General features: G+C 38.3%; 1 protein-coding gene across 2 annotated transcripts; it reads left to right on the forward strand.

Annotated features, from left to right (window-relative positions):
* The first annotated feature begins 5,555 nt into the window (after positions 1-5,555).
* On the forward strand, positions 5,556-22,889 carry C6H5orf46 (chromosome 6 C5orf46 homolog). 2 transcript variants are annotated; one of them, XM_050794048.1, is made up of 4 exons: positions 5,556-5,743; positions 10,755-10,899; positions 15,531-15,588; positions 22,681-22,889. In XM_050794048.1, the coding sequence occupies exons 1-3, from the start codon at positions 5,629-5,631 to the stop codon at positions 15,577-15,579; spliced, it is 309 nt and encodes a 102-aa protein (XP_050650005.1). In that variant the 5' UTR covers positions 5,556-5,628; the 3' UTR covers positions 15,580-15,588; positions 22,681-22,889. The 2 variants fall into 2 exon arrangements, with proteins under 2 accessions (XP_050650005.1, XP_050650004.1); XM_050794047.1 differs by lacking the exon at positions 22,681-22,889 and adding an exon at positions 19,951-20,179.
* Positions 22,890-27,127: the final 4,238 nt, after the last annotated feature.

Raw genomic sequence — 27,127 nt, forward strand, 5'->3', positions numbered from 1 at the left:
TTCCAAGAAGGAAACATATTCCAGATGTGATGTTAAAGAGGAACTAGAGACCTTTAATGACTTCTAGTTTCTTCATATGATTTCAACTTCATACATACTACTCTTTAATCCTTTATGTAATCTCTCTCAGTCCTATTCTGCACTCCCTGATCATAGGTTTTTTAATAAGAAAAGAATTATGGGGGCTTCTCCAGGTAGATTCACAAATAAAAGTACCAGATGCTTGGTTAAATTTAAATTTCAGCTAAAAATGTAAGAAAAAATTAATTTCAGCTAAACCACAAATAATTTTTAGCATGAGTATTCCTGTGAAATATTTGGTATATATACTTATCCTAAAAGAAAATTCCTCATTGTTATCTGAAATCCACATTTAATTGGGCATCATATATTTTATCCTACAGCCCTATCTTCAGTCCTATTTCTGCCGAGGATATAAAGGACACCATGTAAACTGCATGTTTGCTATATCAAACTGAGCAAAAACATAGTGAATGGAATAGGCCAGAACTTTATTCAGAGGCTAATGAAAAAAAAGCAGAGTTGGCACAGATGAATCTGTGGGCACACAGGTTGATAACATGGTGTTCCTTGCTTGGCCCAGACATTTTGCCAGTAGCAACCATGAGCATATGCCAGTGCAACTTAACAGAATAGCTAAAAGCAGGAACATTGGAATCACACGTTTGCATGTCCAGTTCCCCGCTCTGGCTCATATATGATTTGTAACCCTGGCAAAACTCCTCTAAGCTTCAATTTCCTTATATAAAATGAGGATAGTAATGGTAGCCTCTCAACAATTTCATTGATACATTGTATCTAACTCAGCACCTGACTAGAGGAGGCAGCCTATTATTGTTATTATTAGTGGTGGTGGTGGTGGTGGTGGTGGTGGTGGTGGTGGTGGTGGTTGTCCTAAAATGTCACTCCCTCCTCTAAGACAACTCAATGTACAATAGAGTAGAATAGAATAGACAAGTTTATTATTTATTTTTCACTTAGTATTTGCAAGGCACTGTACTAGTTTTACAAATTTTCTTATCTAATCTTCATAAAAACACCAAGAGGTATCATTACTCCTGTTTTATGGGTACTGGATCCAAGGCACAGAGAAATTAGAAAATATTGTAAGATTACAGTGTCACACAGCTCATAAGGGGCAAATCTGAAATTCAAACTCAGTTCTGTGTGCTCCCAAAACCCATGCTTTTAACCACATTGAAATCTCTTCATGAGATTGCCAACCCAAATTGTAATTCTTTCCTACCTTGAGAAAAAAAGCACCCAGATGATTTTTAATTAAGTCTGGAAAAGTCCATAGTAATTAAAACATTTCTTATTTCCTTCATTCCTATACCTTCTTACCAACCTAGAATAGTGTTGTAGAAGAAAGTTTTCATCTTCTTCCCTGCTTGGATAAAACCTTCTTTCATAATCTCAGTTTCTCATCTACCTAAAGCAAATTCACTTTCTTATGGCAGTGGAAGATAAATCACAGCTTTTCAACTGTTATTAACATGGCCAACATTAAAGGTTATTTATAGTTATCAGGTGCTTTATTTTTATCTCCTATATTCTTACAATGGTGCTGATATATGGGCAGGAATTTATATTATGTCCATTTTACAGATGTAGAAACTGAGACCCAGAGGGTATCTGTCATTTGCCAGAGTCGCACAGATAATAACCAAAAGACCCTCGCTCCTGTTCTCAGCATTATTTATTAGCTCATGTTTTCAATGCATATTTGTTGGGTATCTTTTGCAAACAAGGCACTATCCTAGACAGCAAAGCCATCTCCCTGAACAAGACTGATCAGAATGCTTCCCTTTGAGATTTTAACATTCCTTGGAAAGAGAGACATTAAATCATCAAAATTTAGTGCTGAGAAGAAACAATACAGAGTGTAGAAAAATTAATCATATAAGGATCTGAATTGGGTTAGAGAGTCACAGAAGTTTTCACCAAAGACAAGACATTTTAGCTGAGACCTGAAGCTATGAGGAAAAAACCAAGAGAAGAGAAAGAATAAGAACAACAAGCAAGGAAAATGGAGGGTATTGAATCAGCGCCATGCAATGAGCTAGTGTTACTGACAGGAATTGAGGCCAGCTGTCCGGACACTCAGGACAGTGCTAGGTTTTTGACACCAGACCACCAAAAGCAGCTGATTTAGGATTTGTCTGCTTGCCCTATCCAGCTGCTATTCCTAAGAAGCCAGCAAATTTCTGTCTTAAGTTGCTCTATCTACAGCCTTCACTTATCTATAGAGTGCCCTTGTAATGATTAGAAAAATATGCACCCTTTCCCAGGCAAACATGGTAATGTGACAGGGTCTGTGGCCTAATTGATAAGGGACACTAGAATGTCATTCCCCCACTAGCCTCTTGGACAATCACAGTGCTCAGTCATCAGTAGTGACCCTGATGGCATAAATCTACCTCACTGAAGGCCTTCTAATGTCTAGATTTTATTAGAGACTCTGGCCTTGTCTGTCCTATACAAACAGTGGCGATCTAGAGTCTAGATTCACAACCCTTTGTACAAGAGAGACAAGACCAGTGTCTTTCTGAGAAGACAGGCTGGAGAGCCCTGGGAAGGCCACACCACACAAGGTGCAAGCAGAGCTGCCTGATTACTTTCCAGAAGTGGTTTGGTGCCTTGTGAAGAGTACTAACTAGTAAGTAAGAAACATTGCCCTAGCCTTGGCTCTGAGATGCTGGATGAACCTCCTTTTGTCCATACCTTAGTTAATTTTCCCATTTATAAAATGGTCTTCTGATACATGCAAAGTATAAGCATTGATAAATCAATAAGTTTAAGTATTCCCAAGTCCACATTCCAATTAACTGAATTTATAGCATTCCTCAGGACAGCCAGTATAATCTAGACTTGAACCAAACTTTATTCTCTTGTGTGTATTGCAAAGGAAGATTATTTTACACCTGAAATACATAGCAGCATCTCAAATTCAACATTCTGTTTCACCAAGTGCAAATATATTTAATCCAGTTAATTATTTTTCTTTTTTTAAAAAAAAAAGACGGTGAGGTAGACTTTATTCAAGGGGAACCATGGTGACGGGTGTGGGTATAGAGACCACGGCAATGGAGTCTGGCAGTAGGGGAGAAGATTGGTCTTAATCAATTGCCAAATTATTTTTTTCTTCTTCTTCTGTTTTTTCGTTTTGTTTTGTTTTGGTTTTGTTTTTTTAATATTTGCCATGTGCCTCGGGTAATATGTATTCAACTCTAAAAAAGATAGTTTTGCCTTCGAGAAGCCTATAGCCTATTGGTAAAGACATTTAAACAGAGACTTAGCAGGTACCCCAGAGGGTCACCTATCTCTGTTTGGAAAAACCAGAACAAACTTTTAGAGGAGGTGAAGCCAAAGGTGAGACCATGACCAAGCAACAGAGCAGGCTCCATGAGGATCCAGAAATAATAAAACATTCTTCTCTTGAGACCCGCAGGCTAGGAATCAGCCTAAGTGTCCATCAACAGGTGAATAGAGAAAGAAACTATGATGTGTATACACTGGAATACTATTTACTATACAACCTTAATAAAGAAGGAAATCCTATCATTTGCAACACAGTTGAACCTGGAGGACATTATGTTACTTGAAATAAACCAGGCACTGAAAGACAAAGAAAGACAAATACATACCACATGATCTCATTTACATGCTGACTCTAAACAAGATGAACTCACACAGGCAGAGGGTAGAATGATAGTTACCAGAGACTGGGAGTTGGGTAGTGGGAGGGATTGGGGAGATGTTGGTTAAAAGATACAAAATTTGAGCTAAACAGGAGGAATAAGTTTGAGACATCTATCGTACATCACGATGGCTATAGTTAATAACATTGTAGTATATACTTGAAAATTGCTAAGAGAGCAGATTTTAAGTGTTCTCACCACACAAAAAAACATAAGTATGAGTAATCTGTGTATTAAATAGCCAGATATAGCCTTTGCACAATATATGCATATTTCAAAACATCATATTGTACACCATGAATATGTACAATATTTTGCCAATAAACAAATAAATAGATCCGCAAGCTGAAACAGAAGAGAGCTATTAAAACACTTAGTTCTCCTGTGAGAACACATGGACACATTTGGGGGAGTAACACGCACTGGGGCCTGTCAGGGTTTCAAGGGGAAAGAGAACAACAGGAAGAATAGCTAATGGATGCTGGGCTTAACACCTGGGTGCCAGCCGGGCAAGGTGGCTCACGCCTGTAATCCCAACACTTTGGAAGGCCGAAGCGGGCAGATCACGAGGTCAGGAGATTGAGATCATTCTGGCCAATATGGCGAAACTCCGTCTCTATTAAAAATACAAAAATTAGCTGGGCATGGTGGCGCACGCCTGTAGTCCCAGCTACTCAGGAGGCTGAGGCAGGAGAATCCCTTGAACCAGGGAGTCGGAGGTTGCAGTGAACCGAGATCGTGCCACTGCACTCCAGCCTGGCAACAGAGCGAGACTCGGTCTCAAAGAAAAACAAACAAACAAACAAAAAACAAAAAAAAAACCTAGGTGACAGGTTGATCTGTGCAGCAAATCATCATGGCACATGTTTACCTATGTAACAAACCTGTACATTCCTGCTGGCTACATGTGTAGCCCGGAACTTCAAATAAAAGTAAAAGTTGATGGGAAAAAAAGAGAAAAATAAAAGTTAAATAAATAAGACAGTTTTGTTGTTGTTGTTGTTTGTTTGTTTGTTTGTTTTGAGACAGAGTCTCACTCTGTCACCCAGGCTAGAGTGCAGTGTTGTGATCTCGGCTCACTGCAATCTCCACCTCCCGGGTTCAAGTGATTCTCCTGCCTCAGCCTCCTGAGTAGCTGGGATTACAGGCATCTGCCACTATGCCCGGCTAATTTTTTGTATTTTTAGTAGAGACAGGGTTTTCACCGAGTTGGTCAGGATGGTCTCGAACTCCTGACCTCGTGATTCGCCCACCTCGGCCTCCCAAAGTGCCGGGATTATAGGTGTGAGCCACCGCGCCCAGCCAACACTTAGTTCTTATACAATGGGGTCAAGTGTGCTGTAGGACAGATGATGAAGTAACAAACTCCGCCTGGATAAGGGTGGAGTGGTTATCATGAAGGTTTCACAAAGAAGGGCCATTTGAACTAAGGAATACATAGGAGTGATCCAAAGAGAGACGAGGAGGAGGGTATCTGAGGAAGAAGGAAGAACAAGAGCAGAAGGATGGGGTGTGAAAGGGCTTGCCCAGGTGGGAACAAGGGATTGTCCCAGAGCATGAGGGAAGGCACACAGTGTACAGGGAGGGAGTAGGCTTGCCTTGCCAATCTGATTTGTTGCCTGCTGCTTGGCATTGATGAGTAATTCTACCTGATATCCCTCTAATTATCAATGCTGGCCTTGAAACTAGCCTCAAGAGATTCACTCCAGAACCCTTTATAGATACAAATGTTTGAAATCAAGAGGGTTTTTCTTTCCCTACTTGAAAAATGTTTGGTTTGAATGATAGGGCATGGCTCATTAGAACAGATCTGAAAGCAAGCTGTGCAGACATCTTGTGCAACAATCTAAATTCCAAAGCAGATGATGTCACGTATCCATGCCTTATAAATGGAGCAACGTTTCAGATGTATCTGAACAATTTATCTGCACCAATACCCAGTGCTACCAGAATGGCTGTCTCAGTACTTCGCCTGACAGTTGTCCTGGGACTGCTTGTCTTAATCCTGACCTGCTATGCAGGTAAGTGCTTCTGATCACAGCCCACGAATTGTTCAGTAGTTAGCAGTGACTAGAGAAAGCTGGTGGCACTGATTCAGAACATAAAAGAAAGAAGGGGTCTTTGGGCACTGCAGAAAGAGCACTGGCCTGGGAAACAAGAGGTATATCTTCTAACACAAAGATAGTAGGATTTTAATAAAAACCTAGCCTCTATTTTCAGTGGATGTATGAAGTTTGAAAATTTTTATGTGCTTATGATATAACGACACTATTCTAGTATAAATTCCACGGCAGCTGACTGGCATTTATTTTTTGATAATTATATCTAATGATATTCAATGGTGAAGGATATGTACTCTGGAATACAACTCCTAGACCTGGCTCTACCACTAACCAGAAATGTGACTTTAGGAATGCTATTCAATCTCTCTAGGCCTCACATATAAATGGGGACATTTAACTTTCTCATAAAGTTATCATGAAAATTCAATAAAAGGAATGAAACAAATTGGAAGAGTACCTGGTTCATAATAAGCATGCAATAAATATTACCTGCTATTGTTGTCATGTACAATCTCATTTGGTTCTCACAGTAATCCAATGATGTAAACATGTACAGTTTTGTCATTTTCCTTTTTACAGGTTAATAAACTCAGCTTGCAGAGGGCAAGTTACTTGAGCATACATACAGGTGGAAGTGGCACCTGGGAGTGAAACCTAAGTTCCTAGATTGTTTCTACTATTATCGAGCAACTACTTCTTTCCCACCTTTTCCAAGCACATGGAAGCTCATGCTGTATGCTGCCTTCTCATTAATTAATTTATTGTTTGTCTGCAAAAGACTGTGAGCTCCATTCAGAATGAGAGACCAGAAAATAGAGAGAGTGCAAACATTTAGTAAAAGAATCCTTTGAATGTAACTTGGCTGAACAACACACAGGCAGACATTACAACAGAATTACTCTAGATATGGCCAGGGAGATTATTAAGTCCATTCTACTCCTAAAGAAATCACTACAGTGAAGTGAAAGGTGAGATCTGATACCAAGACCATTCGCCACCCTGTCTCTTATAGACTCTGAAACTGGTTAAATCCGTTCACTGCTTTGAACCTCAGTTTTTTTATCTGTAAAATGGGATAACTATCAACTTTACCAGGTCAAATGAATAAGCTTTTATAATTACTTTGCAAACTATTAAAACTGTACAAATATCAGCAATACTGTTTGTTAAGAACATTATGTTCACATTCACTAAGAAACTCAACGAGGTAGTTACTGTAAATAAAGGCTATCCCATATAATACTTGAAAAAAGGAAATATTAAACTATTGGCTTTGAAGATTTGTTTCTAGGATATAAATTGTTTGATATTTTAATAGCATTTTTAAAATTTATATTATCTTCTAAAGCACTAGAGGAGAAAGTGAATTATAAATCATTTTGTTGCTATTATTAGTAGTAGTAACAATAAAACACAGAACATTTATTTATTTATTTATTCTTTCATTTATTATTTATTTATATAAGGTAAGTTTACCTTGGGATTAGTACTGTGATAAGTGGTATATATATGATATACGTATGTATATATGATATAGATATATGTGGGTGTGTATATATATTATGTAAAATATCTCTCAATCCTGACAACATGTGAGGAAACTGAGAGATAGCAAAGTTAAGCACTGTGTGCAGGGTTACATGGCTAATTTTTTGTTAAAGGCAGGAATCCGACAGGTCTATAAAACTCCAGAACATGCAATCCATCACACTTTAATACCTCTCAATATATATATGGGGTTCACAAGCTAAGGCCAAGATTTTGATTTCCACCCACTCCAATCCCAGGCTTCTTGCATCTTGAAAAGCCAGCTTTTAGTGTCATATTAAAATAACAAGTCAATAGAATTTATTTTGCAAGTAGCCAGATAGAAAAACAGGAGAAAATATCTCATCTTTCATGCAAGAAATTACTGCTTTGCCCTTGGCAAGTGTCTTTACAGAACAATTGTTTGGAGGTTGTATTATACAATGTGAATAATGTGCTTTGTGGAGTTAAGAAAAAATTAGGTTCAAACCCTGGGTCAGCCACTTTCTAGATGAGTGATTTCAGGTGAGTCATTTAATTTTCCTGAGCATCTGTCTTCTCTCCTGTAACTGTGATACCACTACTGAGCTGAATGACGATTAAGGCATGTGCTGAAAGCACAGGTGCAGTACCTGCACAATAGGCAGCTTACACATGAGTTCTGCTTCCACCTACTTCCCACAATAAAAACAAACCAATCCTTCTGAGTACCTAGGTTGCCCAGCACTTTATGTGAAGGTCATATCTGTAGTTGTCTTTTTTTTTTACCTTGACTTCTAGCATAACTATGCACAAAATAGTAGGCTCGGGCCAGGCACGATGGCTCACACCTGTAATCCCAGCATTTCTGGAGGCTGATGTGGGCAGATCACTCAAGCCCAGGAGTTCGAGACCAGCCTGGGCAACATGGCGAAACCCCGTCTCTACACAAAATATAAGAATTAGCCAACTGTGGTGGCATATGCCTGTAGTCCCTGCTACTCAGGAGGCTGAGGTGGGAGGATCTCTAGACCCCAGGAGGTTGAGGCTGCAGTGAGTCATAATCATTTCACTGCCCTCCAGCCTGGGCGAGAGAGTGAAGCCCTGTTTCAAAAATAAAACATTAAAAAAGTAGGCTCAAAAATACTTTTTGAATGAAGGAACCAATAATCGGATATATGAATAGGTAATGATTAGTATATTGATTTTGGTTATAAGTCCCAAACTGGTGCTTCTATCAAATCTTTAGTTGTGTCGTAGTAAACAATAAATGCTCATAGAATTGTCTGCCAATCTTTTTCACTGATAGTTTTCATTTTAGGATATAATATAGATGTAAAGTTTTTGACGTAATTTGACAGCCTCCACACAAAAGGTAGTTACATCTCTTTTATCCAAAGTCAGGGGTACATTGTCTAGAAGTTGGGACTTCTTGAGTTAAAACTTGTGCTGAGGTTGCCAGATAAAATACAAGAAACAGAGTTAGATTTGGATTTCTGATAAACAATGAATAATCTTTTAGCATCAGTGTATCCTAATTACTGCATGGATCATTCTTATAGTACCAGTAGCATCAGTGTGTCCTAATTACTGCATGGATCATTCTTATAGTACTAGAAAAGCATTTGTTGTTTATCTGAAATTTAAATTTAACTAGGCATCCTGTATTTTTATTTACCCAGTCTGGTAACATTACTTGTCAGGGTACAGTAAAATTAAAAAATAAAGGTCCCACTTTATCCTGTGACCAGGGCTCAGAGGGGAGATCACATGTAGCTACTGTTACTCTTCCATCTCTTCTCATCTCCTGAGAATAAAGACAACCAAGCAAAGTCAAAAAGCCCACAAGGGATCTTGAATGTAATCGACCTCACTCTGGATCCTTGGCCCTCATTCCAACGGGTGGTTAAGAATCTAGTGTAAGAGGGCCGGGCATGGTAGCTCACGCCTGTAATCCCAGCACTTTGGGAGGCCGAGGCAGATGGATCACGAGGTCAAGAGATCGAGACCATCCTGGCCAACATGGTGAAACCCCGTCTCTACTAAAAATACAAAAAAATTAGCCAGGTGTGGTGGAGAACGCCTGTAGTCCCAGCTACTCGGGAGGCTGAGACAGGAGAATCACTTGAACCTGGGAGATGGAGGTTGCAGTGAGCCGAGATTGTGCCACTGCAAGAGATTGTGCCTGGCAACAGAGTGAAACTTTGTCTCAAAAAAAAAAAAAAAAAAAAAAAAAGAATCTAGTGTAAGAGGCCTGCAGTCGTCGTCTCAGCATTTTTCTTACTCTCTGTGAGGTCTTCCGTAAGCCACTTAATCTTTTCACTTTCTCAGTTCAGTGAGATAAAAAAAATGCATACTCTGTAAGATTGCTCAGGGGGTAAAATTACACAACATTTGTAAAATCACTATTTACGAAACTACTAGGTGATATGCAAGTGATAGAATTTCTTTGTCATCATTGTTGTTATACTATTTTGAATCTTCTAAAAGAAGTGCAAACTGTATAACTTTTCCATCAAAGACTGTGCAGCTCATCATAGAGTACTTTAGAATCCAAGTTTTAATGCCAAACTGACATGGGTTTGAATTGTATTTCTGCCACTTACTAACTGCGACTTTCAACCAGTTTCTAAACATCTCTCAAATTATATTTCTTTACCTTTAAATTGGGATAATTGTTCCTACCTTGTAGAGTTGCTATGATAAAATAAGACAATCCATGTAGATCATCTTAGACATGTACTCAACAAATGTTTCATTTTTATTTATCTATTTTATTTCTTAGAGACAGGGTCTCACTCTGTTACCCAGGCTTGGAGTGCAGTGGAACAATCATGGCTCACTATAGTCCCTTCTTCTGGGCTCAAGAGATCCTCCTGCCTCAGCCTCCCAAGTAGCTGGGATTACAGGTGTGCACCATCACACCTGGCTACTTTTTACTTTTTGTAGAGATGGAAGTCTCACTATGTTACCCAGAAGGGTCTCAAATTCCTGTCCTCAAGCAATTCTCCCATCTCGCCCTCCCAAAGTGCTGGGATTACAGGCATGAGCCACCTCACCCAGTTGATAATTTATCTTTAATATTATTATTACAATGGGCATGGAGATCATATGGAAAAGCAGACATTTTGTATGTCAGTCCTGGCACTGGCACTTACTATCTGTTTAACTCTGAGATAAGTAGTTAGCTTCTGGGAACTTTGTTTTTCTCACTCACAAGGCAGTGCCAGTGTCTACCTAAGTATCAATATCAGTCGGTCTATTTGTTTGTTTTTACAAATAAATGAGATAATGCATGTGAAGATTTTATCCAGACAGGCATTAAATGTTCGATGAATATAACCATATAAGGCTATGAAATTAGTGAGTGGGTCAGAAAGAATCCCAAGAGTTCCCCACACGGAAAGGAGACTTCCTTCTTTATTGCTGAGAATCACCTCTGAGATTCTGTTCTGTTTTTCAGACGACAAACCAGACAAGCCAGACGACAAGCCAGACGACTCAGGCAAAGACCCAAAGCCAGACTTCCCCAAATTCCTAAACCTCCTGGGCACAGAGATCATTGAGAATGCAGTTGAGTTCATCCTCCGCTCCATGTCCAGGAGCACGTAAGCACTGAGACAAACGTTGCTTTTTGTTCAGTTCTCTCTTCATAATGACCACACAATGACCACATGGCATTAAAATATATGAAAAACATAATTTGTGGCACCAGTAAATGTGTTATTTTTCATTGAAAAATGTTGCCCTACTTAAAATATACTTTGCATCTGAATTCACTGCCCTGAACTTTTTGGGGGAAAGCACATTCCCATCAAGTGTTTCCATATGGGATTTTTTTTTTTTTTTTTAAATCTCAGGACCAAATAGGGAGGAGGAAGAGCACTAGATTAATCTCAGGACCAAATAGGGAGGAGGAAGAGCACTAGAGTAAGGAATGAAAAGCCAAGTTCTGATTCTAACTCAGGTGCTATTTTACTAGGTGGTCTTGAACAAGGCCTTCCCACTCTGAAGGCCTCTATTTGCTCATATTTTAACTGTAAAGTTAAAATAATAGATGGCCCACCCCAGGTAAGCACTGTGATTATGTGATGAAGATAAGAGGTAGTGATACGCTCGCTAGTGACAGGTGTGATGAATGCTGCCTATATTTTCTAGCTTGAGTAGCTCAAGAAGGTTAGCAGAGACAGTAGATAACCTCACTTTAGAGACAAACGAGAGAACCTCTCAGCATGAGTGTTGGTTTCATCATGAGGGACTGCCTTCGGGCCGATCACCAATCCCAGAGTCTTCCCAATGTGCTCTGCCTGCTTCCAAGCCTGTGTCTAATTCCCAATACATGTTATTTTTGCCTACGTAGTTTCGATTTGACACTATTACCTCACTGTATGCTTTATTCTCCAATATTAATCTCCCGAATTTCAGTGCTCCAGGAGGAAATTCACTCTTCTGAATTTCCAGGTGCTTTCAGTTTCCACCGCTCTAAGCCTCTGCTCTCTAATTTTCCCCCATATAGATCCTCAAGCAGAGTTTCACTAGGTGTGGTCTATCCACCTGTTACAGAATCCCTTGGGGGGAATTTATTTTTTAAAATGCTGATTTCTGCATCCCATTTTGCATTTTTCTGGGGACAAGGCCATGGATATGGTTTTCAACAAGCTTTTCAGGTAATTCTGATATACAGAAATTTTCGAAAGTCATGCCTTGATCAGGTGTTCTGGGCTGCATGGATGGGCCTTAAAGTTCCAGAAAGCCTTTACATTTTTATTAATATTTTGTGTCAGTGTGTGTGGTTTTTTTTGGTTTTTTTGTTTGTTTGTTTGTTTGTTTGCATTTTCCTGGGGAAAGTGTTTATGACTTCTATTAGATTCTCAAAGGGGTCTTTAACCAATAGCAGATTAAGAAACACTTCCGTGTAGGAGTAATCAGGGGTTTTGTAATCTCTCATCTGCTTAAAGGGATAGATTGTCATCTGATTGGGCAGTGTTCTACAGGCAATCCTTCTCCACAAATAGTTAAAACTCACAGGTGCTTTTTAGAATTGCTACATTTCCTATTGTGGGTGCTTTTGCAACTGTTATCTTTCCAAGATTGTTAATGTAAACAAGAAGGAAAGCCATAGGCCAACAATAGGAGCACCACCCATTCGATACAAACTAAAGATTAGGCTCCAGTTGAATTAGTATTGTTACATTCATACAGCAAAGCAAGGAGTTAGAACACTAATAATTCTTTTCATTCTTTCCCTAGGGAATTTTGCAAGTATAAAATAGGACATTTTTCTCTGTGTTAACCGTAAGAGTTGACTCTGTGATATGCTAAAGAATTGCTGTCCACTCTAGGCTCAGAAATGGCCCTTCATCTTCTGATTTCCCTTTCCCTCGTTATAGTCTGAGTAAATGGCCTTCTTTCTGTTGCTAAAAATTATTACCATCTCAGTCTCTCTTCCCTTGCTCTCTCTCCTTTCTAAAATACTCCCGTTTTCTCATGACTAGTTCTTGGGCCTGCAGCTAATCTCAAAGTCACTTCCTCAGAAACTATTCTATGATCATTCTTGTTAATACTGTCTTCTTCCATTCCCACTGCCTGTTATTCTCTCACTTTACCTTGTTACAGTGTCATAATGTTTGTTATCATCTGAAATGACTTATTCATTTTTAATCAAGTAGCTAAGTGAAAGTAGAGACCAGATCACCTGACTGGTTGCAAGAGCACAATACCTGCCATATAGTGTCAGGCACTTGAATTCATTAATTAAGGAAAGATACATTGCAGATGAGACCTAAAGCCCATCTACCTCAATCTGACTGAGAAATCCTGAAGGATCTTTGCTCAAAGACACAGCAATGTCTGCTCAAGAGATAAATCTGCGGGTGGTAGAGCCAGGACCTAAGGCATACCCATAATTCCCTGTTCAAGGGAAGACCATCAGCAAAATAGGGGGTGGAGGATAGGAGGAGACATCAGAAAGTATTGCTAAGCACTTAACATGTACAAAGCGGGGACACGGATTGTGAAGGAAAAATCTAGACTCTTAACCCCTTCTCCTCAAATAATTTGCAGTCCTTATGGTAAAATTACATAAGCCAGTGCACAATGCAATAACTAAAAATGCCTGGCAAGATAAATGTCAGCCAAATATCACAGGCAGTTTCCAGTGAAAGGAGCTGTCAGTGGGGCCAGTGTGCTTAGGGAAGTGTTTATGGCAAAGGCAAGATGTAATGTGGGCCTTGAATGACTGAACAAGATTTGATTTGGAAGAGAGAATGAGAGGAATAACAAAGATTCATAAAGGTGAGAATTTTACTTTATTTACTCCAATACGTCTGATGCCTAAGTGGTGTGTCAGATGCATAATAAATGCTAGAGACAGGCTTTGGGGACAGTGAATAGACTGGATTGTTTTCTCCACTTGCTTTTGGATTACCTCGGAGCTACCTAGACTGCATTTTGCTCATCATTTTTCTGAAAAATATACATATTCTTAACTCCTCTCACCCTTTGAGAGCCCTTAATTCTTGGAAATATTTCCCCCTGTGGGTTCCATGACATATTTTCCTGGTTCTCTCTCTACCACTAGTCATTCTTTCTCATTCTTTTTATTTGACTTTTCTTCATGCACCTGCCCACCAAATGTCATTGTTCCTTAGAATTCCAAATGTGCTTGGGTTTTCGCATTGCAGTTTACACATTGGGAATACTGCCTATAATCTAATGAGCTTCAAATTCACATTTCTGTTGCAATATTTTTCCTGAGCTCCAGATGAAATAACTGATTGCTTGCCACAAAATTCCATCGTTTTTCTACTACTGTTTCAAATTCCACTGGTCTAAACCCATCATCTCACTCAAAACCCTCCTCCATATCTCATTAAGTCACATCGTCATCCACCCAGAATCCAGAAACCTAAGGATCTTCTCAAATCCTTCCTGCTCATCACCACCTTCATTGAATTGCTGAATATTCTACCTTATATGCCATCCTCGGGTATAAGTATATGCACCCTATATACATTTCTCTTTCTCAGCTCCACTGACTAGCTGGTCAGGTTGAGTCCTTCATCATCTCTTTCCCAAGTTCTTTTTATTGGATTTCTAATAAATTCCACTCTTTTCTTTCTCTCTTTTTATTGGATTTCTAATAAGTTCCACTTTCTTTCTGCCTCACCAATTCATCTTCTACCTACTACCAGAACTTATATCAAAAAATGTAAATTTGGTCATATCACTGCCATGCTTAAAAGTTTTTCATGAATTTCCATTGTCTCCAAAATTCAAGTAAATGCATTAGGCTGATGTCAAAGGTCCTTCTCTGATGCCAATGTATCTTTCGGTCACATTTCTCACCTGTGCAACCTTAAGCCCAATGACAAATAAGTTTCATTTTAGAGCAGGTCACGTTTGTATAAACCCCCAATATCTGTGCATGTGATTTTTTCCTCTGCTGAAAATGCCTAGCCCCCAAGCCAAAACCCCACTCTGTTCACTTGGCAAGTCTCATCATTTTCTGGAGCCCAATTCAGAAACGAATTCTGTAAAAAAGTCACAGACATCAGAAATTTCAGTTTTTCATGTTCAGGGATTTCATAATGCTTTGCAGACATCTTCAAAACAACTTTTATCCCTACATTATATTAAATTACTTGTATCTGAGTTGTCTGTTTTCTCTACTAGACTATAATTCACAAACCACATTTTAGTTATCTTTTACAATCTCAGCAGATATCCTGGTACCCAGTCCTTAAGCCATAGGGCATAATGTTTCTAGCATTTAGTAATGACTCTGGAGAGCCAAGTTTTTAACTTTTCTTTGCAACTTACCAGCCATGTACTTTGGACAGGTTGTTTAATCTTTGAGCTTCAAAGGTTTTCTCACACATAAAAAGAGACAATAAAAATGCATTCAATAAATATTTATTAATTTCTACTATTTTCCATGCACTGTTCTAGGTGCTGGGAATATATTACTGAAAAAATATACCAAAATATATGCCTTTATGGAGTTTACGTGTGAACAGTTACCTAACTAATGGGTTTGTTGGCAGGTGCAAAAAGATAATTGTGCATAAATTGCTTGTCCACTATGAACTATGTGGAAATTTTAGGTCTTATTTCTTTCTAACATAGAAAAATCTGGAGAAGAACAGTATGGCTCAAACATTATACAGCACCTTTGTGATCATTCTAACACTCCTGTTCAGTCTGAATTGTAATTCTTATTTTCTCTTTTTTTCTCAAGAGGATTTATGGAATTTGATGATAATCAAGGAAAGCATTCATCAAAGTGACATCCTCAGGTGATTTTTCACTTAAAATTTACAACTGAAATAACAGTGTATTGGACAAAGGAAAAAGGGTCTGTCTAGTTTTATTTAATAATTTTGGTTACCCATGTCTACCTACAAGCAGAAAAAGTATATTTAAAAAAATTCTTACTGTAGTTTTTTAAAATTAATCTTAAATGAATGTACTTTTATCATGTACAAGGTTCTAATAATAAAATTTTCTTAAGAGAGGAGGTACATCTGTGAGATGAAGTGAATAAGGATGGCAAGTTTGGAGACCTGGTTCCTGTCACAACTCTGCTAGGAACTTGCTTTGTACAAGTTCAGCCTGTGAAATGAGGGCTAGCATGCACTAACAATCTAAGGACCCATGTAGTCATGCATTAGTTACTCATGAGAAGAGTGAAATTTGCTGAACCTAATTCAAAGAAAAAGGATAACAAACTTTCTATCTCACGCAATTAGATTTATGGGCAAACAATATAGTTTGAGTGCTCAGAAATACTTGTTTTTCCCTACTCAGTTCTCTCCTGAAAATGCATCTTGAAATATAAAAACAGAAGTGTTAGATCTGGTAATATTAGTAACTGGTATGAACGGTGTTCTTACTCTGTTTTAGGCATTAAGCTAAGTGATTAATGACTAAGTGCTATGTAGTATTTAATTTAATTCATAATCCCTACGCAAGGGATTATTATTATTCTTAAATTTTATAAATAAGGACATAAAGGCTCAGGGAGGTTTGCTAATGTGGCTATATTAATAAAGGAGGAAGACAGAATTTGAATTCAAGCAGCCTGATTCCAGGGCCTGTGCTGTATCTCTAAGCCATGGTGCTACTGGAGAACAGAGCAGAATAGTATAGGAGAAGGCAGCGGAGAATAATGATTAAGCTAAGCAATCTAAGACATACCTCAAGATGTTCATAGAAATACAACACTGCTCCTTTGCTCAGTTGAGTTACTCTATATGCATATTCAGGAAGTGTGGCCTTTCCCAACTTCTGTTTGTGATCTGGTCTGGAAATACTCCTTTTCCCTGTTGGCTCCATTTCATAATCTGGGTGTGATTAATGTAAGTTCAGAAAGCTACTATTGTATTCCCCCAGAACTTAGTCCACCCTTTCCCATCTGCTTCTAAGGATGAGAATCAGGCTTGGGTATTGAAATCAAAACATACCCAACCCGGACACTCCTGACTCTTACCCTAAGGCCAATTAAGCTTTTGAACTCAGTCACTTCTGTTTGTATGTTTTCATTCCCATCTTCTCAGAGAACAGTCTTCCTCTTCTCACAGGTGTCCTAATATTTTACCTTCATTCAGGCTTCTGGTACACACCTATAATTTTTGGTCCCCACACCCCAGATTCTTAGAGTACATCCTACAGGTCTGGTCTATGATGTAGTCCAATAGGCAAGGCCACATGAAGGAGCAGAAAGAGCCGAAGACATAGACAAGATGTAAGTTCAACTTCTAAATCAGCCACTTAATGGTTATGTAACCATGGTCAGGCCACTTTACCTGCCTGAGCCCCATTTTTCTCTTTATGAATTTTTAAAATGTAGGGAATCTTAATACCATATTTTTTTAACTGCATATGAAAAAATTGGAATTGATGCATGAATCAACTTAAGATGCCCTGATGAGCCGAGAGGAATGGCTCACTCTAGGGATGTAAAAAAAAAAAAACACATTAAACTAAGGAGAAGGAAGCAACTAAGGAAGAGACTGATTTTTGTATTCTTAGTAGAGACAGAGTTTCACCATGCTGCCCAGGCTGGTATCAAACTCCTGGCCTCAAGTGATCTGCCCACCTCAGCCTCCTAAACTGTTGGGATTATAGGTATGAGACACGGCGTGCAGCTGGCATTTCCTAAATTAAGATAGATAGTTGGATAGATAGATCTTATGTCAACATTGATCTTTTTTTTTTTTTTTTTGAGATGGAGTCTCACTCTGTTGCCCAGGCTGGAGTGCAGTGGCGCCATCTTGGCTCACTCCAACTTCTGCCTCCTGGGTTCAAGTGATTCTCCTAACTCAGCCTCCCAAGAGCTGGGACTACAGGTGTGCACCATCATGCCTGGCTAATTTTTGCATTTTCTTTAGTAGAGATGAGGTTTCACCATGTTGGCCAGGATGGTCTTGAACTCCTGACCTAGTGATTCACCCGCTTCGGCCTCCCAAAGTGCTGGGATTACAGGCGTGAGCCACGACACCCAGCCAATCCTTCCCTTATTTATTTATTTATTTATTTATTTATTTATTTATTTATTTATTTTGAGACGGAGTCTCTCTCTGTCGCCCGGGCTGGAGTGCAGTGGCCGGATCTCAGCTCACTGCAAGCTCCGCCTCCCGGGTTTACGCCATTCTCCTGCCTCAGCCTCCCGAGTGGCTGGGACTACAGGCGCCCGCCACGTCGCCCGGCTAGTTTTTTTTTGTTTTTGTTTTTGTTTTTTGTATTTTTAGTAGAGACGGGGTTTCACCGTATTAGCCAGGATGGTCTCGATCTCCTGACCTTGTCATCCGCCCGTCTCGGCCTCCCAAAGTGCTGGGATTACAGGCTTGAGCCACCGCGCCCGGCCTGTTATTTTTTTTTTAACAAGTTTCTTTAACTCTTCTTTAATCCATACCTACAATGTCAATCAGTCAATGCTACTAAAATGAAAACCTAGCTGGCTATTGAGAAGTTTATGGACTCAGCAATCACGTAGCTCTGTGTATCTCATAACTGTGGAAGGAAATGATAACGTTATGTATAAAGGGGCCTTGGGAATGCCTTGGAAAAGATAAGAAAGAATATCTGGAGGAAAGGATGAGCATTATGAATGCTCTACAAATAAGGTGAACTCTGAGAGAAGAGATTCTACACACTATCTGATATGATGAGTAGAGAGAGGTACAGTATTTGGAAAAATATCCAATAACTGAATATCTGGTTTCATCTGAGAGCCTCTCAACCTCTACTGAACAACATTGACATGATTTTTACTGAACTTAATATTTTCAATAGACTTAACATTTTAACTCCACTTGTCCTGCATTGTTTAAAATCATATGAATTCAAGTCACCTTTTTTTTGTGTCTTAAGTCATTTGATATTTTAAGTATAAATTTTCTTTCCTGCATAAAAACAAATTTGGATGAATCTCACTAGATTACTAAAATTATCAAAAGAGGTAATGGATAGAAAGTCACTTTATGAATTCTTAATTTCTATACAAGTGTTTTAGATTAAGACAAAATCTACTACAGGACACACTAGATTTTTGTGCTTAGACTGGCTCCGTCAGAGCTTCCGAGGGAGGGATCTAGGAATAAGTAAGTCAGACAGGAAATTCCAATGCACCGGATGAGCAAAACCACCCTTGGCCACAATGTCACTTGTAACCCTTTCATGAAGTCTTATGGAAAATTTTTCTTTTAGAAATTAGGCAAGGAAAAAAAATGCCTTCCCTAAAGTCAGATTCCTCTTTTCTGCTTGTAAGATTTATGTGACAGCTGGGCACGGTGGCTTACGCCTGTAATACCAGCGCTTTGGGAGGCCGAGGCGGGCAGATCACCTGAGGTTAGGAGTTCGAGACCAGACTGACCAACATGGAGAAACCCCTCCTCTACTAAAAATACAAAATTAGCTAGGCATGGTGACATGTGCCAGTAATCCCATCTACTTGTGAGGCTGAGGCAGGGGAATTGCTTGAACCCAGGAGGCAGAGGTTGTGATAAGCTGAGATCAAGCCACTGCACTCCAGCTTGGGCAACAAGAGTGAAACTATGGCTCATGCCTATAATCCCAGCACTTTGGGAGGCTGAGGCGGGCAAATCACAAGGTCAGGAGATAGAGACCATTCTGGCTAACACTGTGAAAGCCGAAAAAATTAGCCAGGCATGGTGGTGGGTGCCTGTAGTGCCAGCTACTCACGAGGCTGAGGCAGAAGAATCACTTGAACCTGGGAGACAGAAGCTTCAGTGAGCCAGGATCGTGCCACTGCACTCCAGCCTGGGTGACAGAGAAAGACTCTGTCTCAAAAAAAGAAAAGATTTATGTGACTTAGTTTTTTCTTTTTCATCATCTATCTATCCAGAAAGTCAGTAAAACTGGTGACTCAGCTTATCCTTAGGGATTTATTCAATGCACATTCTCCCTTCATTCTTGTTTCTGATTCTTTATACACTTAGAATTTTTCCTTTTGTTGTTGTTGTTGCTTATTTCCTTAAATATGTATTATAGTTGACTTTATTATGAAACCTCTTCTATTTTATAGTGCAGAAGCATAAAAATTTTAAGGAAAAGGCTAAAAGTTTTTTGGCTTATTTAACATCTTAAATCCTCTCTACTTGTTAATTGTTTTCCTCTCTTTGACTTGTGTTTCAAAGGACACACCCATGTGGCTCCTGGACAATCCAAGAGCAGCCAAATCCTGCTTTTCCAGTTCTGCTTCACAAGTCCTCCAGGACAGAGTCCTCAAAGCAACTCCCAGCGAGTTCTCAGGATTCAGGCTCTGGCTTCAACCAAACAGAACTCATTTTGAACACCCCGACTGCATTTTTGCTTTTAGAAAGTTAGAATAAATATGGCGCTTTGGGATCACATAGTTGATTTAGAAGATTCGTGTTGCTATTAGTAATTTTTTCTGGCCATGTTTAAAGTTTTAATGATGCAAATATATATATATATATATCCTGGTGAATATTTATATGTTTATATATTCAAACGGATAATCAAAGAATGGTTCAAAATAGGAGGACTAAAGCCCAGATAATGTAGCAAGTTCAAATTCACAGAGCCAATAAGTGACAGAAAGAGGAATAAAACCTGACCTCAAAACAAGCTCTCAACTCCTAAAAATGTATGCAGCTTCAGAGTTAAAAGTTTTACACATCTTTTTTGGAAAGTGTTTTAAAACTCTCTGAGCCTACTCTCCTATGCTAGTAAACTTAAAAACCGACTTTTTAAAATTAGTAAAATCATTGCCTTCCCCCAGAGTCACTATTTTTCTCATAGAATAGCAGTGTCAGGGATGGAAGAGTCCTCGAAATGTTTAGTGCAGCCCTTTCATGCCACCACCTTATTACACAGAGGTGGATCCTCTGCAGCCATGGCTGTGGTTCTTGCCCACTTACGAGAAGGAAAATGTGACGGCAGAGCTAGAAATACAGTGTTCTCCCAGAATTATTTAATGCAGACAGTAAGACAAGACTGAAATCTTAACATGGAGCAAGATGCCAATTAAAGCAGTGATCGAATCTAGAATAAAGTTTCTATGTTTCTATGTGCTGCTTCTGCTGAGTTCTCAAAAACTATCTTGGGTTTTGTCCTTCCCAAACACAGAAACTCTGGAAGTAACTCAAGTGTATGTTTAATAAATCTTTTGTTTGTTTGTCTGTCTTCCTGTTTTTACTTAGCCAGAAGAGGTCTGCATGCAGCAAAAAGAATTTTAATAATACAGGTAGACAAACCAAGAGTGAATGTCTACCAAATGTTGAAAAATGCATGTTACTTTCCACAGTAAATTCAGACAACTCACACTGCATTTTCTAGGGATTGTGTCAATTTCAAATATCACATCCCACTTAACTAAATTACCTAGGATGTCTATTATTTTCAGTATCTGGCACACAAACTGCTTCTCCCCAACAAATGTGGCTGCAAAATCTCTTTTCCGATATTGACTCACTGATTTCTGCTTGGATAACGCATTTACTACAACTAAATTAATACACTACCTATATGTGAGAAACACACTCTACCAGACATTTTCTGCCTTTATCTTCACCTGTGTGTTGTACACTTTGAAATCACTTTTTCATGTTGGGGGTTGGGAAAGTGCCGTATCAATACGGGATTCGGTCAATTCCTAACAGGTCGCCGACAAAGATCTCCAATGATCTATAGAGATTTTGAAGATTTCCCAACTGCTTTACAATGTGCATTTCCTCTTCCTCCCCTTCATTGCCTTCTTCCCCTACCCTCCAATAAGACCCATGTCTGCAGCCAGCGGGTACACCTGTTCTTAAAGATCAAGAATCTCTTTCATCTGCATAGAATTTTTCTTTTGCGACCCTTTTGCACTATTATCTCCTTGTAACCTCATAACCGCAATGTGATTGAATTGAGCTGGGGAGGCATTGTTTTCTGCATGTGACAAGTGAAGAAACTGAGGCTCAGGGAGGCTAATTGGTATCATGCCTGAGATACCAAAACTGGTAGAGGCTACATGGGAGTTCCAACCAGGTGTGTCTAACTCCCAGCAGAGTATTCCCCTGTGACATGCTGAGGACACAATCTACATCATCACTATTCTGTCCCAAATCCCAAATTTTCTATCATGACTCAAGTACTTGAGGGAATTTACACCTAGCTTTTTACAGAAAGGCTGAGTAGATAGAGTAATTCCATTTAAATAGAATTCAATTCAGATTAATTCTTTCTGCCATTTCCCATCTCTTTTGAAGCAAATGCTACGTTTTAAAATTTCTTTACAGTGGTGGCAAAGATCCTATCTGAGCTATTCACTTCCCTTCCTTCCTCCTACTCATTATTTTTCTTCTTTTCACTCCAGCCATATTGAGATCCTCGTCAGTCTTTAAACAGTCCAAGTATGTTCTTTTTATAGGACCTTAAATTTCCTCTTCCCTGTGCCTAAATTACTCTTTCCCAAGATGGCCACTTGGCTTGCTCCTTCATTTTTTAAGGTCTTCTCCTAAATATCACCTTCTCAGTGAAGCCTTCCTTGATCACTTTATTTAAAACTGCGTCATCTACCCTAATATGTCTATCTTCTTTGGCTGCTTAATTTTTTCTCCTATGGATATATATTTTTTAATACATATCTTTTAACACAATGTTAAAATTTGATTTATTTCATTCCTTTTTCTGCCTACCTTCATTAAAACGTAAGCTCCATGAGGCAAGAATTTGGCCTCTTTGGTTCAATGTTCCTGGTGCAATCATGAGCAATTAGAACAGTGTTTAACAGAAGCAGCTGTTCTGTAAATGTTTCTTGTATTTTGCAAGAAGCGAAGAAATTTAAATCATAGAGCTTCTAGCCAGGGGCAAGACAGTAAGGGTACAAAGTTGAATATCCCACGATTTTTGCTTTCAAGTAGCTCACAGTCTTGATGCAGAAGATATGTGTGCATAACCAACTAAACATACTCAACAGGGCACAGCATAACAGAGGCACAGACATGGGAACATGGGAACCAGCACAAAGAACCATTCATGCTCCCTCAGAAATCTGGAAAGATTTCTTTGATGTAATAATATTTGATCCATTACTTGATGGATGATAAAGGATTTGAAGATATGGAGAAGGAGAAGGAAGGGCATTTCAGTCACAGAAGGAAGCTTAAACCAAAACCCTGACTATGGCAATTCTTGACATTCAAGGATGGCCCTACAATCCTTCAAACGTATCTACCTTTCTTAAGAAACAGATTTCATTAGGATACCTTCCACACTTGGTCCCTCTTAAATGTTACCTCATTGAATCCTCATATTTAGTACAAAAATTAGATATGATTATTCCCTTTTGAAATGATGCAATTGAGAATCTGACAAGATCACTGGGTAATGCTGGAGCCAAACTTGAACAAAAGTCTGGGTGACTGATTTCCTTTTGTATTTATTTTGAGAGTGAGAGGAATTACTTTCTTGTAAAAATTTTTTATTTTATTTTATGTTCTGGGATACATGTGCAGGACGTGCAGGTTTGTTACATAGATAAACGTGTGCCATGGTGGTTTGCTGTGCCTATCAACCCATTACCTAGGTGAGAGGAATTACTTTTTAATGTGTACTAATTGGCAAAATGTTTTCTTCAAAATTGAGATTCAAAAATTATTAAAGTGGTATATGCTCACCATGTGAGAGGGAAAAATGAGGGGAATATGTAAATGTGTATATACTTTTAGCAGTTAACAATCTCCCATATTAATCCCATTATCCCCAAACCAGCCATATCAGCAACCAATATTGATGCTGTTGTCCCTGCCTATTCAGACATATCCAAACATATTCACATGTAGAGTGGGGGTTGGGCGAGTGCTTTACTCTGCAGCTTGACTGTCTTATTGAATAATTTCTCGTGGCATTTAGTTTAGGTAAAGAGATAGAAATCTTTAAAAAGCTATTCAATAGCTCATAATTTCCCTATTGATAGACTTTCATATTGTTTCTATTTTTCAGCTTTCCAAAGGATTCTGCAATAAACATGCTTACATGTATAAGTATGTGCACTAATATTTGTATATAAATATTTTTGTTTAATGTTTTTATAAAAGATTTTCAAAAATCGAATTGCGAAATCAAAGGACATTTTTTAAAATGCTGATGGATATTGTGAAAAAACCTTCAAAATGTAGCCATTCCCTTATTGGCCCAAATGGACTTTTTATTGACTCACAGCATATGACTAATTTTCTAAACTTATAATTGATGTACAAAAACTGCATGCATTTAAAGTATACACTTAAAGAATTTTAATATATGTATATACTCCCAAAACCACACAATTTAAATACTGAACAATTTTGGAGCTCACAAATAAATGGGAGATACAAATAATCATCAAATAATCCTACAGAAACCTATAATTATGTTTTGAGAGACTTGCTAGGGAAGGAAGGAAGATGGTTCTCTTGGAAGCTGTCACAAATGTGTAACAACTGGGTGAGGGGAAGTTCCTAAGACATATGCTGAGATCTCAAAAGAGAAATAATAAAGTGGTTGAATAGGACAAAATTCATAAGGCAAGGAAGGAAAAGAAGCATTTAGAGTAGAATGAATGGTATTTGCAGAAGTCCTGTGCCAGGTATATTGTGCTCTAGCCATGAAGGAAGGTCAAGGTGGCCGGAAAGCAAATGAGAGTTAGGGAAGAAAGTAAGTCTTACAGGACCTCATAGGTCATGGCCAGGATTTTATTCTTAAATCCAAGAACAACGGAAAGCCACCAAAGGGTTTTGAGCATTGGAACACATATGATCATTGTTGCATTTTTAAAAGATCAGTTGGCTGTTGTGCAGGCTAGATGGAGGGGTCCAGAGTAAAGCAGGAAGCCAGCCAAGAAGTTCTTAAGCAAGGGAGTGTCAATGCAGACAGAACCATGTGGGAGGATTCAAGAGGATATTAAGACATTAGGTTGACAGGACATGGTGGTTAGTTCAATATGACATGTCAGGGAGAGGGAAGTATCAGGAATGACTCCTAGGAGTCTGACTAATGCAGGTGGATATGCAGTGTTGCCGCTCAGGTTTATTGAGAACATTGGATACAAAACTTCCCAAGGCTTTCCTGGGCTCTTAGGATAAAAATGGTGCCATGACCATGACACCCAATGCATGGTTTGACCTTGGTTTGCGTCCCTGTGCTCCTGCTCCCAGGGCTACGGCCACACAGGTAATGTTTCAGTTCTTTGAAGAAGCCAAGTTCTCCTTATCCTCAGGATATTCACACACTCAGTACCTTCCACACAGAATATTATTTGGTTAAGATGGGTCTTCCAACCTCAAGTCCCAACTTGGCATGTCCATAGAAATGACCTAAAATAAACAGGGAATCTCTTGTCATTATTACCTTTCTTAGGATCCTATTCTTTTCCTTTATTGTTATTATCATAACTTATAATTTTCCTTTTACCCATGTTTATTTGTGTGGTTTCTATCTCTCCCTTTACATTGTAAAATCTATGGAGATATGGGTCATGACAATTTATTACTCTATGCTTCCTGTCCAGCAAAGATCCTGCAATCAATATTCAATAATTATTTGTTGAATCAAAAATATATAGAGGAAACAATGAATAACTAATAGCTATCACTGTTATTATGGTCATTGTCAGTATCAGAAAACAAGTTCTCATTTGCTAATGAGACAGTTAATGACAGAACAAAGAATGCACCATTTAGCAATGCCTGAAATGAAGTTAGAGGTAGTTACTAGAAAGGGGGAGCATCAGATAGTTGCTATTTAGTTGTGAATCCCCAATGAAAAACTGAGTGCAATAGAAGGTGCTGATATTTCTTATTACCTACCTTGCAGATATACAAAATGTTTTCCTTGATTTTGCTAATAACCTATGAGCGCCCTCTGCTGTCTTTAACCTGCCTCAGTAGCCTGAGAGTTCTTCATCTGGTTGCTTTTTAAAATAAAAAATAATGTAGCAAATAAATTGTACGTACCTGTCTGTTTGTATTGCCTGTCTTAGACATGAAACTCAGAAATCATATAATTCATACCTTGCATGGCTTGACCCTCCAGCACATAATAAAAAGGGATTTACAGCTAGCTCAGGGAGAACAACCATACCCTAGGCGTTGTCTTGGGTCCCTAATCCCATCTTTGGAAATGGCACTTCTCTGACCTCAGTCACCTGAGATACCAACTGTTCTTTCCAATTGAAATGTGTGACTAGTTATCATGACATCATATAATTCTGGACCTTGCACTTCCACTTCAAGGATTTTTCTGAAGACATAAAGACAAAAATGTATGCAAATATATAATAACACTTCATATAGTAACAAAAAATATTTAAAAATTAGATATTAGAAACAATATAATACACGTTATATAAATTAAATTAATATTCACATAGACAACAATTTAAGTAAGGCATGTGTCATTCATATATGCAATGTATCATTCATATATATTTGTCAATATTTAGAAAATGTCTTGAAAAAAGCATATCAAAAGGTGAACTGTGGTTTCCTCTAATTTGTGAAATTTATGGATGAAGAGAATGAAAGTTACATAGATGCATACATGTAATTACAGTTATACATAATTATAGTTATATGTCATTATAGTTATGTATAATTTATGTTAATTATATTCCATATAATTATATGTGTATTATATATTTCTATATTCTGATTATCTTTAAAACAATTTTTAAACTTTTTAAGATAATTATAGATTCACATGAAGTTTTAAGAAATCATACAGAATAATCCAGCATATTTTCTACCAAGTTTCCTCCAGCGGTAGCATCTTGCAAAACTATGCTACTATATCAAAACCAGTATGCTGACGTTGATACAGGCAAGACACAGAACAATTCTGTCCCTATAAGGATCTCTCACACAGCCCTTATATAGCACACTCACTTCCCTCCTGCCCCCACCCTCTCCTTAACCCTTGGAAATTAAAAATTTGTTCTTTATTTCTTTCATTTTGTCATTTTGAGAATGTTACATAAATAAAATTATACAGAATTTAACCTTTGGGGTTTGACTTTTTTTCACTTAGCATAATTCTCTAAGGATGCAGGAGATTACTGTGTATATAAATAGTTTGTTCTCCTTTTTTGTTGCATAGTATTTCATTACAAAGATGTACAAAAGTTTATCCATTCATCCACTGAAGAACAACTGTGTTGTTTCCAGTTCTTGGCTACTAAAAATAAAATTGTTATGACCATTTGTGTACAGGTTTTTGCATAAACATAAGTTTTTGTTTCTCTGGGATGAATGCCTAAGAGTACAATTACTGGATTTTATGGTAGTTGCATGTTTAGTTTTTTAAGAAAATGTCAAATTATTTTTCCAC

Source organism: Macaca thibetana, chromosome 6 (genome assembly GCF_024542745.1).
Source record: "Macaca thibetana thibetana isolate TM-01 chromosome 6, ASM2454274v1, whole genome shotgun sequence".
Lineage (NCBI taxonomy): Eukaryota > Metazoa > Chordata > Mammalia > Primates > Cercopithecidae > Macaca > Macaca thibetana.

Coding starts and splice junctions, on each gene's coding strand:
- C6H5orf46 (XM_050794048.1), top strand. CDS start 5,629: ATGTATCTGAACAATTTATCTGCACCAATACCCAGTGCTACCAGAATG. Junction 5,744..10,754: donor AATCCTGACCTGCTATGCAG/GTAAGTGCTTCT, acceptor TCTGTTTTTCAG/ACGACAAACCAGACAAGCCA. Junction 10,900..15,530: donor CGCTCCATGTCCAGGAGCAC/GTAAGCACTGAG, acceptor TTTTTTCTCAAG/AGGATTTATGGAATTTGATG.